Here is a 13,125-nt window from a genome sequence, read left to right as displayed (position 1 = left end):
GGGCCCAACTGGTAGAGAGCCAGCTGTGAGTGAACAACCGGGGTTCAAGCCCCAGTACTGTAGAAAGGGAAGGAAGGAAGAGAAGGAAGGAAGGGTGGGAAGGAGGGAGGGAGGAAGAGAGGAAGGGAGGAAGGAAGGCAAGAAAGATTCACCATTGGATACCTATTTAGCTTTAGTTTGGTGCATAGTTTCCAAATATTCCTAGTGTCTTGCGTCTGAAATGTTCTTACCAGAGCATTCCCCCACCACAGCACTATCTGTAGCCCTTTTGATGTCTCTCCAGGCTTTTAAATTATATCTTCTATTGTGTAAGAACTTGAGCATTCAGATCTCCTATACATATTTTACATTTATATTTATTTGTGGAGATGATACCCATAAGACCTAGGGGAGTTGAGGCAAGAAGATCTCAAGTTCAAAGTCAGCCTCAGTTACATATGAAGAAAAAATGTATACTGTAATTTCTGTAACAGGAATAATATGTTCAAATTATATTGCATATATACCAAATTATTTTGAATAATATATTGAAATTAGCAATTGGAATAGCATGAGATTCATCACCTGTATGTGGAAGCTACCTGGTTTGAACCACAGAGTCCTCTAGAACTTACTGCTCCAGAGCATGCTTGTGAGAAGCACCCTTGAGGACATCTAGAATAGTTCCCCATATAAGCCCAGCACGTTGGCACACTCCTGTAATCCCAGCACTCAGGAGGCTGAGGCAAGGGGATCTCAAGTTCAAGGCCAGCATAACATAGTAAGATCCTGTCTCAATAAACCCAAAGGGTAGTTCAATAGTAGAAGGCTGGCTTTACATATGAAAGGTCCTGGGTTCGATCCCCAGCACCACACACACACACAGACACACACACACAGACACACACACACACACACACACACACACACACACACACACACACACGTTCCTCTTATTTTCTACATTTTCAGTACAGATTAAACGGGCTCCAGTCCTGCTGTTTTCTAAGGTGCCCACGCGATTAGCTCTCATCACAGACAGAACTCCCCTACTAGTGGTAGAAGACATCATCTTTTGGACCGAATGGCCAATGAAATACATCACAAGGTTCATTTGCCTAGTTCATGTAGAAATCATGTATTTCTTGTTCTTGTTGAGCAGTAGTTTAATTGTTCATCATACTGTTTCCACTTAGGTGCTATCACCAATGAGGCTGCTACAAAATCCAAGCTATGACTTTTTGGGTGAACCTGAGTCCCTGCAGGGGTGCGATGGTGAGGTCACTTGGCACCGCAGTTTGAGCCTGTGGTGGTTGTTAATGCTTCACTTGGGCTATATTGCCTAGGCTAGCTCTGAACTCCCTCCTGGGCTCAGCCTTCCTGCTCCATCCTCCTGAGTAGCTAGGATTACAGGTGTGAGTCACCATGCCTGGCTTGAATGGTTTGTTCTGCTCTGTTCTGATTTACTTTTTGGGACAAGATCTCACTCTAGCACAGGCTGGCCTCCAATTCAATAGGAAGCTCATACAAGACTTGAATCTGCAAACTTTTGTGAGGCTCACAGGGCATGCCATCACCCTACCCCACCCTCCAAAGGTTTTGTAGCTTGTGTTTTATATTTAAGTCTGTGATCTGTTTAGAATGAACGGTTCGTAAGATCTGAGACTTTGGGGCTGGGAAGGTGGCTTAGTGGTAGAGTGCTTGCCTAGCATGCATGAAGCCCTGGTTTGATTCATCAGTACCACATATACAGAAGAAGCCAGAAGTGATGCTGTGGCTCAAGTGGTAGAGTGCTAGCCTTGAGCAAAAGAAGCTCAAGAATAGTGCCCAGGCCCTGAGTTCAAGTCCCCTTTACCCCCCCAAAAAAAAGAGATCTGAGACTTTTTTTTTTTTTTACATTCTGGGATAGACTTCAGGCCTTATAAATGTTAGTCAAATACCAGCACTGAGCCACAGCCTCAGTCCTCAGAAGCTTTTCCTTCAAAAGATTTTTTTTGCTTATGAATATCAAACTTCTCCAGCACCCTTTGTTGAAAAGGCTATCTTCTGCATTCCACTGAATTGCTTTGTGAGCTTGTCCAAAATCAGCTGGGGGCTTGGGTGTGGTAGCACACTCCTGAAATACCAGCCCAAGGCTGCGAAAGTGAAACCCTATCTGAAAACTAGAGCAAGAGTTTACCCAACGTCTAAGCCTCGGTACAAGAGGTTTTTATTGTTATGTTATTTTATAGGCATTTAGCAAATCAACTTAAAGGAATAAAAAAGAAATGTTAGCTCAGTTTATTTGCTTTTACTCAGTTATTCCTACTTAAAATGTTTACCAAGTCGCAGGCTGATTTCATAAAAAATGAATAGATGTGGGTTTTATTTTTATTCTATTCATTTTTGTGGTTGTGAGGCTTGAACTCAGTTCCAGAGTGCTGTCCCTGAGCTTTTCTGCTTAAGGCTCTACCCACTTTGAGCCACAGCTCCTCTTCTGATATTCTGATGGCTAATTGGAGATAAGAGTCACACATTTTCCTCCCTGGGCTGGCTTTGAACCTGATGCTCAGATCCCTGCCTCCTGAGTAGCTAGGATTACAGGTGTGAGCTACCAACACCTGGCTTTATTTTATTTTAATATAGTTTTATTGTTATTATTAAGGAGTTGTATAGAGGAGATATAATTCCATGTCAGGTAATGAGTACAATTATTGGACAATGTCACCCTTTCCCTTGCTTTCCCTCAGTTCCCCTCCTCTCCCTGCCCACAAAGTGCATAGCTCACTTTTTACATAGTGTATATTGAATATCATGACTGCATTTGTCCAACCTTCCTCCTTCTACTTCTATGCACCACTTTTACCCCGTAAAAAGACAACAAACAAAACAACAAAACCAAAACCAGCAACAATAATACCAACAACAGCAACCAAACAAAAAAATGTTTCCATTTCCTGGGTTTTTATTTTATTTTTAAACTACATATTTCCTATATAATTATTAAATTCTATCCTCGGGAGCAAATATTCAGTGTTTCACAGACATATTCCTGCCTAGAAATATGCTAAGTAGTAGATAATTGCATACAGATAAAGTTATATATACCCATGACTACATTCTATACTGGAGCGACTATCTTCTTTGGTATATTAAAAAAAAATCAGTGTCACTATGAGACATTCTCGTTGGAAAACAAGTCATTCTGTCATGAGGCTGTATCTTGGGCCCCTTTCAGAAGAACCAAATTGACTAAATGTCATTATGATAATTCCAGGGCAAAGATCCCTTCCCACATTTAAAAAAAAAAGTGGGCCAGCCGGGCGCTGGTGGCTCATGCCTGTAATCCTAGCTACTCAGGAGGCTGAGATCTGAGTCTCACAGTTCAAAGCCCAGGCAGGAAAATCCCAAGAAACATTTCTTTCTTTTCTTTTCTTTTTTTTGGCTGGGGGGTGTCAGTCATAGGGCTTGAACTCTCTGGACCTGAGCGTTGTCCCTGAGCTCTTCAGTCCAAGGCTAGTGCTCTACCACTTGAGCCACAGCACCAATTCTGGTTTTCTGGTGGTTAATTGGAGATTAGTGTCTCATGGACTTTCCTGCTTGGGGTGGGTTTGAACCTCGATCCTCAGATCTCAGCTTCCTGAGTAGCTAGGATTACAGATGTGAGCCACTGGCGCCTGGCTTCCGTGAGACTCTTATCTCCTACTAACCACTCAAAAATATCTGGAAGTGGCACTGTGGCTCAAGTGGTAGAGCGCTAGCCTTGAGCACAGAGGCTCAGGGACAGCGCCCAGTCCCTGAATTCAAGTGCCACAACTGGCAAACAAAAAACAAAACATTGGGACAAAAGGAGATTATTTTTCTGCATTATTGGTGCCAAGTTTGCTGTTTATTAAGAAGCCGGGAAGCAGGACAGAGCAAACTCAGCCTGTGCCCGAATCTCAGCCTGGGCAGCACCGGGGTTATTTGTGGAGATTTTCCATGCTGGGGGGCAAGGGGGAGTGGGAGAGATTTTTCATGCTGGGGTTTTTGTTTGTTTCTGTGGTGGTAGTGGTATTGCTGTTCTTCCTCTTCCTCCTTTTCCTCCTCCTCTTCCTCCTCCTCTCCCCTCCCTTCCCCTCCGCACTGCTTCTTCAATTTGATATCAGTCAAATGAGGAGTCTTAGGGGAGAATAACAAAGACACAATGCCTATACGCATCTGATCCTATAAAATAATATTTATCAAAATGAACTCCAGGAAATGGAAACAGGAGGGGTTTTTCTTTGTTGCTCTTTTGGTTTTCTTTTGTTTTTGTCTTGTTTGTTTATCTGTCTTTGGGAGAGTGGGACACAGAAGTGGAGGGACAAAGGGTGAACAAATGCAGCCGTGGTACTCACTGGACACTATGTGGAAAATGGACTATACAACTCATGGGTGGGGATGAGAGGGGAAAACTGGGAGAGAGTGAAGGAAGGGGTGACGTTGTCCAAAAAGAAATGTATTCTTTGCTTGACTTCATAACTGCGATCCCTCTGTACATCACCTTTATAGTAACAATAAAAAATTAAATTAAAAAAATTGAAATAAATGTCTCTCTACTACTGATCTGGCCTTGAATCATGTGTGATCCTCTGCCTCAGTCTCCTTGGTGCTGAGATTACAAGTGTGAACTACCACGCCTGGCTCATCTAGAAAGGTTTTACAATCCTCTGGAGTGGGTATAGGCATTCGTATTTGGGAAGGTTCCCAGGTTATTCCAGTATTTGGCCTGAGAGAGAATAGGCCAGTAGTTGCCTGGAAGGGACAGGACCGAAGACTGACTATAAAGACATACCTGGGGAGATTATTTTATTTTATTTTTTGTTTTTGCCAGTTCTAGGACTTGAACTCAGGACCTAGGCACTGTCCCTGAGCCTCTCTGTACTCAAGGTTACCACTTTACCACTTGAGCCATAGTGCCACTTCGGCCTTTTCTGTGTATGTGGTACTAAGGAATTGAACCCAGGCTTTTTCATGCATGCTAGGCAAGGACTCTACCACTAGGCCACATTCCCAGCCCCACTTTCTCTTTCGTGAATGTGATTTTAGCCATTTCCCAGGACATGTCTGGGTCTTTATATTGTATTTTGTTTGTTTGTTTTCTGGTCAGTCATGGGGCTTGAATTCCAAGCCTGGGTACTGTCCCTGAGCTTTATGCTCAAGGCTAGTGCTTTGCCACTTTGAGCCATAGATCCATTTCCAGTTGTTTTTTGGGGATTGGTAAGTTGGACTTTCCTGCCCAAACTGATTTTGAACTGTGTTCCTCAGATCTCAGCCTCCTGAGTAGCTAAGATTACAGGCCTGAGCCATCAGCACCCAGCCTGTTTTCTGTTTGTTTTCCTCAAGGCTCACTCTCTACCACTTGAGCTGCAGACACCACTTCCAGCTTTTTCTGTGTATGTGGTACTGAGGAATCAAACCCAGGGCTTCCTGCATGCTAGGCAAGCACTCTACCACTAGGCCACATTCCTAGCTCCTCAGCCTGTGTTTTTAGTAACACGCGGAAAAATGGAAGGTGTGTGTGTGTGCATGAGTGCATGTGAGTGTGTGTGTGTGCAAGCACACACACGCACCCACCCACTATTATCTGAACCCAGAGCCTAGCACTTGCTAGACCAGTTTTCTACCACTTGAGCCATGTCCCCTGCTCTCTTCTTTTCTGAGTAATAGGAGACATTATTGTTCATTATATTCCACCTGGTGTGTCAGAGAAAAACAGAATTTGCCCCTCCTCTCTAGTGATTACCTGCTACCAGTTGGTTGACCTCTGCGCCCCCCCCCCCCCCCACAGATTCTTTCACCGTGTCTGAAAATGTCTGGTGTGTGCACAAGATACTCGGTAATGATTAAAGTCTCTCCATGAATCTCTTGTGACCAGTTTTTCTGGAGCAGTAAGCTTCAGAAATACAAGTCTGGCCTGCTTCATGGGCAGTGTGTATTTGTTTTGGAGAAATCTCTTAACTGTTTTTATGAGAGCATTCACCCTCAGAGGGAAACAAACAGGCCCCCCGCCTGCCCCAGGGGAGAGGATGGGCGAAGACACCTGCGCCCTGTTGTGAGCAGGGACAGAAGTCAGGGTAACTGATGCCAGGGCCAAGGAGCAGAAGACAAGCCGACGGCCTTCCCTCCACTCCTGAGGCCAGGCAGAGCAGTTCTGTGCTCACGCAGGAAACCCAGCCTAGGACAGCCTGGGGGCTCAAATTGGAGCCTTGAGTGGGAAGTGCTGTGGTGTTTCTGCTTGGCAAACACTAAGACTCAATAAATATGTGTGGAAAAAAAAAATATGTGTGGAAAGGATGCATTGGGCTGGGCGTTAGTAGCTCACACCTGTAATCCTACCTGAGGATCACAGTTCAAAGCCACCTGGGCAAGCAAAGATATTGAGACTCTTATCTCCAATTAACCACCAGAAAACTGGAAGTGGTGCTGTGGCTCAAGTGGTAGAGCACTCGTCTTGAGCTAAAGAGCACAGGGACAGAGCCCAGGCCCAGAGGTCAGACCCCACAAACTGACAAAAGAACGAATTGGGGGCTGGGAAGGTGGCTCAGAGGTAGAGCGCTTGCCTTGCAATGCATGAGGCCCTGGGTTTGATTCCTCAGCACCACATAAGCAAAAAGAAAAAAGCCAGAAGTGGCGCTGTGGCTCAAGTGTTAGAGCGCTAGCCTTGAGCTGAAGAGCTGAGGGACAGCGCCCAGGCCCAGAGTTCAGGCCCCATGACCAGACCACCCTCCCACACCAAAAAAAAAAAAGAATGAATTGGTTGGGTGCAGGTGGATCATGCCTGTAATCTTAGCTACTCAGGAGGCTGAGATTTGAGAATCACAGTTGGAAGTGAATCTAGGCAGGTAAGTCTGTGAGACTCCTATCTCCAAATAACCAGCAAAAAGCTGGAAGTAGAAGAGTGACTCAAGTGGTAGAACATTAGCCTTGAGTGAAAAAACCCCACAACTATTGAGAGCCAAGGCCTTGAATTCAAGTCCCAGGCACACACAAAAATAAAGAAAAGAAGGGAAGGAAAGAAGGAAGGAAGGAAGGAGGGAAGGAAGAAAAGGGAGAGAGGGAGGGAGGGAGGGAAGGATGGAGAGAAGGAAAGAGGGAGGGAAGAAGAAAAAAAGGAAAGACAAATGAGTTTCAGAACATGGTTAAAGAGGCAGCAAATCCAAAAGGTTGGGTTACCTTATTTCTAAGAAAATTAGCCTCTTTCTTTTTCTTTTTTTTTCTTTTTTTCTCTCAGTACTGGGGCTTAATCTCTGGGTCCAGGCCCTATCCCTTAGCTTTTAACACTTAAGGATGGTGCTCTACCACTTGACCCACACATCTACTTCTGGCCTTTTGCTGGTTAGTTGGAGATAAGAGTCTCATGAACTTTCCTACTCAGACTGGATTTGCGCCTCCATCCTCAGATCTCAGCCTCCTGAGTGGCTAAAGTATGAGCCACTAGCACTTGGTTTTAACACTTTTCCCAGCAATAACTCGTAGTGTAGAGCTCATGACAATCATATGTGAGGCCTTAGGTTGAATTTCAGCACTGAAAAACACACACCAAATAACTCCCTCATTCGTAGGCGTGATGGAAGGAATCCATCGGCTCTTTAGAATGCATTTTTTTTTCCAAAATAACCTGAGCAAGAAGGAAAACCAAAACAAATGAGACCAAATAAGAATATGGGCTATGAGTGTTTTCATAGCCTGGAAAGCAGACAGAAGTGAGCAGGTGCAGCTGTGAGCAGACCCCAGGGGAAGCATGCGCACATGGTTGTGTACAGACCCAGGGGAGCATGTGGTTGTGTACCACCGGCTTGAAACCTTTGACCTTGGACTCCTTTCTTAACATGGGGAGGCTGGTAGATGTGAAAGGCTTTGTTAAGAATTTCCCAAGAACCAAATAAATACAATCTCACCGAGAGAGAAACTTTTGTACTACTTAGTGATACATTTTCAAATGTGCGGACTTTAATCATGATCAAATAGCACTTTTCTTCTTTTGATGTGTGGGGATGGAACTGAAGGCCTCACGCCTCGGTGTTGCTCTGCCGCTGGGCTACTTGGTCCCAGAGATCCAGATCAGCTTCCATAGCAATTCTAAACTCTTACCATCCTCCAGGAGGCCCAGAACACCTCTTGTCATGAACACAGTGGAAGAGAAAACTAGTGGAAAGCATCTTATAGAAGGGATGAGGCTTTCTGTGCTGTGGTTAAGCTTGGACTTTGATAGGTTCTGTTTCCTGACCTCCCTCCCTCCCTCCCTCCCTCCCTCCCTCCTTCCATCTCTGTTTCTCTCTGTCTCTGTCTCTTTGTTTTAGTACTGGGCTGGGCACTGTCTTTTCCATTCTATCCTTTGAGCCACAGCTCTGCTTCTAGCTATTTTTGCCAGTTAATTGGAGATAAGAGTCTCACCGACTTTCCTACCCAGGCTGGCTTTGAACCGTAATCTTCAGATCTCAGCCTCTTGAGTAGCTGGGATTCTAGGCACTGAGCCATGCTTAGCTGTTTGCTTTTCTTGAGACAAGGTAGCATAGTGCAGGCTGGTTCCACACTCGAGATCCTTTTGAGTCAAGGTATATGCTACTCTGCCCAGCCCACTTCATTGGATTTCTCTGAGCCTGTTCCCCTCCCCATCTCCACTGATGAAACAAAAATGATCATTTCTACACCACAGAGGCAACGTGCCCTGAATAGAACTGGTATGCAGTAAAAGTGCTAATGATTCCTAAGGACTATTTAAAAAAAGTTAAAATGAATGAAATGCTTATAAAGTCCTAAAACCAACCAGCTTGCCAATCTATTTCTACTAGGATAAATTCCAATGAGGCACTGTAATCTTAGCTACTCAGGAGGCTGAGATCTGACTGTCACTATTCAAAGTCAGACAAACCCAAGAGCCTCCTCTCTCCAATCAACCAGCACCAAAACACACACACACACACACACACACACACACACACACACACACACACACACACACACACACACACACACACACACACACACACACACACAGCCCAAAGTGGGGATGTGGTTTTAGCTGTAGAGCACCAGCCTCAAATACAAAAGCTAAGAGAGATTGCAAGGTTCTGAGTTCAAGCCTTCATACCAGCACAAAGCAGAGGGTTAAATTCCAGAGAAACTGGCCTTCCTGTATACCTTCAACAAAAAATGGCTAAGTTAAAGAAAATAAACTTTGTGTTGTTGTTGTTTGGTTCTCAAGCTGTCCTTCAACTTCATACAACGACCCAGGCAGAAAATACACAACTCGCTACAAATTTATGTTACATCTGGGGACGGGCCCTGGTGTGTAGTGTCAGTGTTTGCACACATTCTTCATTTTTCAGGGGGATTCCACTCTGTGGAAATCGAGGGCTCGGCGGCAGGTACAATTGGAATATATATATATATTTTTTCTTTCAGCCTCAGCACATTCATGCTTCTGGGTCCAACAATTCAGCTAAAAGTTGAATTTAGTTCCAGTATTGATGGATTGCCTGCTACGTTCGTGGGATGCCTATTTTATTTAAGAGGATGAAGAACTAGAGTCCTGTCAGCCGCTGCCCTTCCACCTCTTCTTTCTCCTTTGATGATCCTGAGGACCAAGGAACAACCCATGTACCTCCTCCTAGCATCACGCGAGAGAGGCCTGGTAACCTTGAAAGGCCAGGCCCATTTCCAGTAAGAGCCTCATTTTCCCCCAGTGTCCCCAGAGAAGGAGGGGTGGGGGCTGAGCCTGGCAGATGGCTTCGTCTGACCTCAGTGGCCCAGGAGGAAGGGCGGCCGGGCTCACCTCATGGGTGTCTGGCCTGACAGTAACCACCGCGGTTCCCAGCCCCAGCCGGTGATCCGCCTAGGGTCAGGCCTGGGCCTCAGCCTTTCTCCAGGCTGCGAGGAGAGGCGCGGGAACAAATGTTTACAATCAAACCCGACCTGCAGGGAAGCAAATGGGGGGTGAGTGTGAGGGGGTGAGGGGGGGGGTCTGGGTTCCCTCCGGGGCTGTGGCCGGAGGTCCAAGCCCGGGTTATCAATCCTGGGAGGGGCTCAGGTCTGGCTCTCCCCAGGCCCCCAACCCCGCCCCCAGGCAGCTTTGGGCCCCAGGTCTCTCGGGCCGGTGCCCCCCCCCCCTCCGCCCCCTTTCGCAGCCCCGGTGCCTGATTCCGAAGGGGAGGCGCCTGGGGTCGCTAGATCGGGGTGCAGCCTGCGTCCCGGCAGCGGGGGGGGGGGGGGCGGCGCTGCGAGGCGTGTCCGGCTGCGCCCATGTGATGGAGCTGGGAGAAGCGGGCGGGGGAGGCGGCGGGGAGGTGGTGGCTTGCTTTTTTTTTTTTTCTTTTAAGGAGTTTGCCGCGAGGCCGGCGCTTCAGTCGCCCGAGGAGCGTGGAGAGGAAGCCTGGGACCCGCCGCCGGGCGCGCGTCGTCGTCTTCTGGCTTCGGCCCGGCTCCCCGCGGTTGGATCGAGGCGTAGAACCGGAGCCCGGGAGCCATGGGCGCGGGGAGCTCCGCCGAGCAGCGCAGCCCCGAGCAGCCGCCGGCCGGGAGCCCCACGCCGGCCGAGCTCGAGCCCTGCGCCCCCGCGGTGGAGGCGCCGGCCGCGGCCGGGGACCCCGCCATCGCCACCGCCGCCGACCCGGCCGCCAAGGTAGGCGCGCGCGCGCGGGGCCACCTGCCCGGGGTGTGTGTGCGTGTGCGCGCGCGTGTTGGGGGTGCTGTCGGGGTCCCCCACCCCCCACCCCGATCGCCGCCTGCGAGAACTTCCCGAGCGGCCAGCGCATCCGCGAATCGGAGGGCGGGATCCCCTCTTCGCAGGGTTTTCGGGGTCCCGGGCGCCGGGGCGGGGCCGGCGCCGGAGCCGCAGCGAGCGCGCGCGCCGCGAGGACTTGCATCTTTGTCGGGGGGTCTCTTCCCAGGGGAAAGGGAGGCGACCGCGCCATCCGCAGCCATCCACCCCGCCCCCCGCCCGCCCGCCGCTCCTCCCGCCTGGCTCCGCCGGGCAGAGTGGATGGGCCACGCCGGGCACCGGTGCGGACCTGGCCGCCCGCCGGGCATCGGGAGCAGCGACCTCCGCGCCCCGCCCCGCCCCCCAATCCCTGGGGCTGAAAGGCCCGGGGCGGGGCGGGGTGCGGCGGACTCGGGTCCGGTACCCGGCGCCCGCGCCGCCCCGGGGCCGCCTGCCTGCCCGGTGCGGGGCCGGGGCGCAGCCCGATCGCGGCCCCGGGAACCCTCTGCCCGAGCCGTGGGCAGCGGGCGTCCGGGCTGCCCGGCCCCAGGGCTGGCTCGGTGGGATACGCGAACGCGGAGGGGCCGTGGGAAGTTCTCCCCACCCCCCAGCCCCCGGCCCCGGGACGCGCGGCCCCCCCCCTCCCCGCCGCGGCCACTGCGGCCGCCACCGTGGTGGCCCGGGCCCTGCACCGGCGAGTCTCCACCCACCGGCCTTCGAGAAGGATGGGGCGCGGCGGGGGGGGGGGGGGGGGAGCCACGCTTGGTACTCGTCCCAGGCGGTGGGGGTCGGAGTGAGGAGACAATTCAGGAAGCCGGCGCTCTTCTCCACGTGAGACAGACGAGGTGTGATCTTGGTGACATTTCACGGATCTGTGACCTCGTTCCCCTGCCCTCTTTAGCTGCCCTGGTCTAATCTGGTCTGAGAGACAGCTCTTTGCAAGAAAATATATGTGCGTATATATGCACCATTAAAAGTTATTATTGTTATTGTTGTTGTTATTATTAGATAGGGTCTCAGTGTCTAAGCCTCCCTGGCCTGGACTCAAGTCCTCTTGCCTAAGTGACCCGATTACAGGCATGCACTACCACGCCCAGCTTCAGACTGTACCTACAGCAGTTTTTCTCCAGTTTTCAACTCATAACTGCTCTTCAAAACCCATGGTCCCCTACCACACTTAACTATCTGTGCCTCTAACAGATGCCTAAGCTTCTGGTCTATAGAATCTATACATTCTTTATGAGGTCTTAAGTCTCATAATACTTCACGGATTTAGATGCCAGCTACAGTCTCGGTGACTCTGGTGTAGAGCTACTCTTGCAGGATATGATTTTTAAAAGCATAATCGCTCAAAACTTACAGCTGGGGCCATCTTTTTCCTTAGGCTTTTATATGTATCGTTCAAGCCTTATTAAGCATTGACCCTGAAATACGGAAGTCATGCCATGCCCTTCCCAATAAACGCATTTGCTTACTGTAGAATATTCCTTTTCCATTCTTTCCTCTATTATTTCTTCCCATAATGGCATCTCAGCCAGCCACCATCTTGAAGCATTGAACCAGGTCTCCTTGACAAGATTACTTAAATGATATCCATGATGTCCTTGAACTTGGCATACTTCCCAGTTATCAATTTGGAGACAAATCAATACACTTACATAGCTCCTTAGATTATAGGTTGGGTTTCATTTCAACTAGCGGAACTTGGTAGTCAGGCAAGGACTTCATTCCGTATGACTCAGCACACATAATAAGTTCTTGTCTCTTCTGACTCTTAAGTACTCCTGTCCGCCATCCTGGCCACTGGTTAGCATCTTTGGCCTTTCCCAGCTGCTTGCACATCTGGGGTTTAGTGGCTTTGACTAATAGGTGTTCCCCAGGCAAGGAACTTAGCTGGCTGCGATCCCAAGCTGTTCCCCTAGGCGTGGTATTACCTTACACACGGTGGGCTCTCAGTAAACATTTGTGGAAAGAAATGCTTGCTAGTGGCTCTCTGCTTTTCACTGAAGACTATCAAGTTTGGAAACATGGTGTCTTATCTCTACTTTGTCTTTCTTTTTCTTTTTTTGTCGATCATGGGGGATAAGGGGCTGAACTCTGGGCCTGGGCACTGTTCCTCAGCTCTTCAGCTCAAGGCTAGTGCTCTACCATTTGAGCCACAGCACCACTTCCGGCTTTTTTTGCTTATGTGGTGCTGAGGAATCGAACCCAGGGCCTCATGCATGCAAAGCAAACACTCTGCTGCTGAGCCACCTTCCCAGCCCCTATTTCTACTTTTTCTATTGAACCTTTTAACTTTTTTTTTTTTTTTGTCAGTCATGGGGCTTGAACTCTGGGCCTGGGTGTTGTCTCTCAGCTCTTCAGCTCAAGGAGAGTGCTCTACCACTTGAGCCACAGCACCATTTCCAGTTTTCTGGTGGTTAATTGGAGATAAGAGTCTTACG

At 49.0% G+C, this 13,125-nt stretch overlaps 1 protein-coding gene across 1 annotated transcript in view; it reads left to right on the top strand.

Moving 5' to 3' along the window:
* The first annotated feature begins 10,314 nt into the window (after window positions 1-10,314).
* Window positions 10,315-13,125, top strand: part of Akap12 (A-kinase anchoring protein 12) — a 71,410-nt gene continuing 68,599 nt past the window's right edge. Inside the window, exon 1 of the mRNA XM_070010595.1 lies at window positions 10,315-10,603. Coding sequence (XP_069866696.1) covers window positions 10,448-10,603 — 156 coding nt within the window. The 5' untranslated portion in view covers window positions 10,315-10,447. The remainder of the gene's footprint in view (window positions 10,604-13,125) is intronic.

Source organism: Dipodomys merriami, unplaced genomic scaffold (genome assembly GCF_024711535.1).
Source record: "Dipodomys merriami isolate MVZ:Mamm:240054 unplaced genomic scaffold, mDipMer1.0.p SCAF_8, whole genome shotgun sequence".
In the NCBI taxonomy this organism is placed as follows: Eukaryota; Metazoa; Chordata; class Mammalia; order Rodentia; family Heteromyidae; genus Dipodomys; species Dipodomys merriami.
Note: the sequence above shows the minus strand (reverse complement) of the source record. Positions and strands in the feature narration are given on the sequence as shown.